The sequence below is a fragment of the Vicia villosa genome, unplaced genomic scaffold (assembly GCF_029867415.1).
Source record: "Vicia villosa cultivar HV-30 ecotype Madison, WI unplaced genomic scaffold, Vvil1.0 ctg.001710F_1_1, whole genome shotgun sequence".
NCBI lineage: Eukaryota > Viridiplantae > Streptophyta > Magnoliopsida > Fabales > Fabaceae > Vicia > Vicia villosa.
This window is the reverse complement of record NW_026705706.1, coordinates 164545-168649: the sequence shown is the minus strand read 5'-3', so window position 1 is coordinate 168649 and position 4105 is coordinate 164545. Positions and strand designations below refer to the sequence as shown.

The 4105-nt window shown below is 28.7% G+C and overlaps 1 protein-coding gene across 1 annotated transcript; it reads left to right on the top strand.

Annotated features, from left to right (window-relative positions):
* The first annotated feature begins 952 nt into the window (after positions 1-952).
* LOC131636391 (agamous-like MADS-box protein AGL80) lies at positions 953-3558 on the top strand. Its single transcript, XM_058906995.1, has 3 exons — positions 953-1584; positions 3015-3081; positions 3520-3558. Exons 1-3 carry the CDS (start codon positions 953-955, stop codon positions 3556-3558), a joined length of 738 nt encoding a protein of 245 aa, XP_058762978.1.
* The last annotated feature ends 547 nt before the right edge of the window (positions 3559-4105 follow it).

Here is a 4105-nt window from a genome sequence, read left to right as displayed (position 1 = left end):
CAATGAATCATATATGGTAGTTAAAAGTTCCGTCGAATATTGCCTTGTTCAGGTGGAGATTCATTATTAATATATTGCCAACCAAGGATCTTCTAAGAAAAGGGGGATATTTTGGACATGTTGTGTGTGCTGTGTAGCATAGAGGACGAGTCGGTGTCGCATTTGTTCGATGGTTGCGTCATTATGAATGGAGTGTGGAGGAGTATCTATACTGGGCTGAGTTGTGAAATGACTTTGTCTCTGTTGGAGCTAAAAAAATTCTTTCATAATTGATCCAAAGTGGGTAACAAGTCCGTTAGAATAACCGTCGAGGTCGTTTGACTTGCCATTGTGTGGAGTTTGTGGTTGGTCCGGAACGAGGTTATTTTCAAAAATGCCGAGTTCAACTTTATCGATTGCAAGACCGCTATTGTTTTGAGATCTTGGAATTAGATGTCCTTGTATTGTAATATTTCGGTTGTTTGTTATTTTTCATTTTGAAATTCTAATCCTCTTCTTTGCTTTAGAGGGTAAGGATTTGTAGTTTCTTTGGGTGGAGTATCCCTTATGCTCTCTATTAATAGACTTACCTATTAAAAAAAATTATAGTCTTTAATTTTTGTGAATGACTAAAATAGATTTTCACTCTATAGATAATAAAAAAATGATTTTAAAATTTAGTTATTTAAAATGTATTAGGAAAAAATATATATGAAGTAATTTAAAAGAAATTAAATATGGACTTAAATGAATGAATGGTTTATGACATTTATAAATAAACCTAATAAACAATATAAGTCAAATATAGATAATAAAGCATGGTTTACAAAATTTAGATATTTATTGTATTTAGATATTTATAGTATATAAGTAAAAACTATATATTAAGTAATTTAACAGAAATGAAATAAGGACCTAAATGCATGAATGGATTTATTAATAATTTTCATTTTTCATTATTCTAGTTACAACCATGGCTAGAAAAAAGGTGAAACTTGCTTTCATCATGAATGATGCAGCAAGGAAAACCACGTACAAGAAAAGGAAGAATAGTGTATTGAAGAAGGTTGATGAACTGAGTACCCTGTGTGGAATTGAAGCTTGTGCTATAATTTATAGCCCTTACAATTCTCAACCTGAGATCTGGCCTTCATCATGCGGAGTTCAAAATGTTCTTTCAAAATTCAAGACAGTGTCTGAATTTGGGCAACGCCATAAAATGGTGAATCAAGAGACTTTTTTGAAACAAAGGGTTTTAAAGGCCAAAGAGCAACTAAACAAGCAATGGAGAGACAATAAGGAGAAAGAGATGGCCATGCATATGTTTGAATGTCTCAATGCTGGGAAAATTGTGTCTGGCAATATGTCTAAGGTTGATTTGAATAATTTGTCATGGATGATTGACATGAATTTGAAAGACATTGGTAGAAGGTTGGATAACAATACTAATAGTCAAGATGAATTTGAAGCGGCACTACTACCTCCACAAGCATCAGCATCCCATAATGAAGATATTGAAATGAATAATGTTGATATCATGGTGAATAATCATGGAGATGAACCAATTCTGTTTGATAATGATGTTAATCTTGAAAATGAATTTTGGTCTAATCTATTTTGCGATTAATATATCCCAACATTTTGTTTATTTGTTCTCTTTAAATATGTCTTTAGTGTGTGAACTGCACTTCTTTATATTGTTTAGAGAAAATTGTATGTTCTGATTTTATTTAATAAAAATGTCTATTGTATGTTCTTACTACTAATCTAGCTTAGTAATTTTAAAATTTATCAATAAAATAATGTATCTCGTTTATCTTAAATATTAAACCACCAATGCAAAATCATCTTTCTTTAAAAGATTTTAATTATAAAATATGTTTATCACTTAGAGCCTTCACTTGGTCTCAACAATTAAAGAAATTAAATTGTGAACCGCATGATGCGAGGGACTTAAATGTGTTCATTTGAGTATTATTATATGATATGTCGATTTTAATTTTATTTAGCATAATTGAGACAATAAGGCTTGTCGATTTATTTATAAAATGCAAAATAAATATTAGAAAATTTCTATAATTTTTTAGTAATTCCTTTTCATTTTTTTTTGAACATTTATAAGAATGTTTGTTCTTTATTATTATCTGATATTTTTTAAAGAATAAATAAATAAATATATTAATTTAAAAATATTTTTGATTATTTTTTAATATTTGAATTTACCTTTTTTTTGTAATGTATATTTTTTTAATGTGTTTCAAATCAAGTAGTTGCTTCCTTTTGAGTTTAATGTCAGCCACTTTTTCTCCATGTTGATTTTCTGTTTTAGAGTGGAAAATAACAGACTTAAACATAAAAAACAAATATAAAATTAGAAGATTTTAAAAATCTGATGATATTATTAATTTTATATTTTTGGTGGAGAGGGGTCTCTCTTCTTGGAGGTAAAGATAATGACACTTTCGGAATTCCTAATTCTAATTCTAGTATCCTTTTTGAAGATACGTCATCTCTTTGAAATCTTCTTCAACCGGTATCTCCTTGTGTGGAATCGAAGGATAAGGTAATATGGAAGGAGGGAGAGGAGCATGTTTTTACGGTGCAAGATTGTTATCTTTTTCTTAGTTTACCTTGCATTCCTTATGGTCCGGTTAATGTTCATGACAAGGCTTTTTTTAAAGTTTGGAAGATGTTAGTTCCTCAAAACATAAAAGCATTCGGATGGGGGTGTTTTATTGAGAGGCTTCCAACAAGAGACTTGCTCCTTCAACGAGGTATTATTAATAATAATTGTGATGTTTCTTGTGTATTTTATAGTATATGCCCCGAATCTTCGTCTCATTCTTTGTTGTTTTGTCATGTCACCGGATTGATTTGGAAGGAAGTGGCGGATTGGATTGATTTTGTTGATTTTAAAGGGGTATCTCCTTGGAGAGTTTTGCTAAGTGGTGCTCTTTTTGTAAAAGTAAGGGTATTAAAAAAGGTAAAGAGGGATGTATTTGGTTGACTATTGTTTGGTGCTTATGGATTCTTAGGAATGGTATCATTCTTAAAGAGGATGACTGGGATATTATGGAAGTGGTTGAGAATATTAAAGTCATGGTTTGGAGGTGGTCTTTAATAGGAAATATTACACATACCAATTGTAACTTTTATGAGTTTTGTAAAAACCCTTTGTTTTATATCTCTTAGGTTTCATTTGGTGTGTAATTTTTCTTTTCCGAGTTGTATTATCGGACCTTTTTGTAACTGGGTTTAAGAATTTCTATTCTCTTTTCAATTAAACTTGCTTACAAAAAAAAAAAATCAAAGACATGAAAAATAAGTCATCTTCACCAGTGTCGCAAAAAAACACAAGTCTTTCTAACAAATAAAAGGTATCTTCATTATTTAGGAAAATATGAGAGTTGTGTATATTATTATTTTTAATTGATTTCATATTTTTCTATTTTCTATAAATTTCTATTACAACCCATAGGATTGATCTATTTTTTTTTATAATTTGCTATTCAATTTTAAATTTTTGTTATGTTTTTGCAGATTTGTAAGATAGTTGTTATGGCAAGAACAATTGGTTAAAATGAAATATGAGTTTAACAACTAAAATCAAGAGTATCACATGAAAAGAAATGTCATATACATTGGCAAATATTTCTCTCTCTTTAAGATTGATTGATCTATTGTTTATAATTGGCAGATTTTTAGAACGAAATGAAGATAGTTGTTGCAACAAGAACAATCTAAAATGAAATATGGGTATAACAACTAGAATCAACGGTGTCAAAGGCAAATAAATTTCTTTAAAATGGAAGAAAGTAAATTGACAAATTTCTTTTATCAACAAAGTTATCATTGCAAGAAATTTCATGATTATCTCTTGATTTAGGAAAAGAAATTTACCATTTATTTTTTCTCTCCATATTTTAAGAAAAAATTTCTACAATCAACATTCTTTAAAACAAGTAACTTATTATGTGTACTTAAATTAGTATTTTATATTTTATTTGGTTGATAACAAATTAATTTTTTTTAAGAATTATAATCTTTAATTTTTATTTCACAAAAACTTAAATTTAAAATTAAAAACAAATAAAAAACATTTTATGATTAGTTACCGCACAATGCG

What these genes read in the sequence shown, in the direction of transcription:
- LOC131636391 (XM_058906995.1), top strand. Translation starts at nt 953, where the DNA reads ATGGCTAGAAAAAAGGTGAAACTTGCTTTCATCATGAATGATGCAGCA. An exon ending in AATCTTGAAAATGAATTTTG is followed by an intron (nt 1,585 to 3,014) that starts GTCTAATCTATT and finishes ATGGATTCTTAG; the next exon opens with GAATGGTATCATTCTTAAAG. An exon ending in TTGAGAATATTAAAGTCATG is followed by an intron (nt 3,082 to 3,519) that starts GTTTGGAGGTGG and finishes ATGTTTTTGCAG; the next exon opens with ATTTGTAAGATAGTTGTTAT.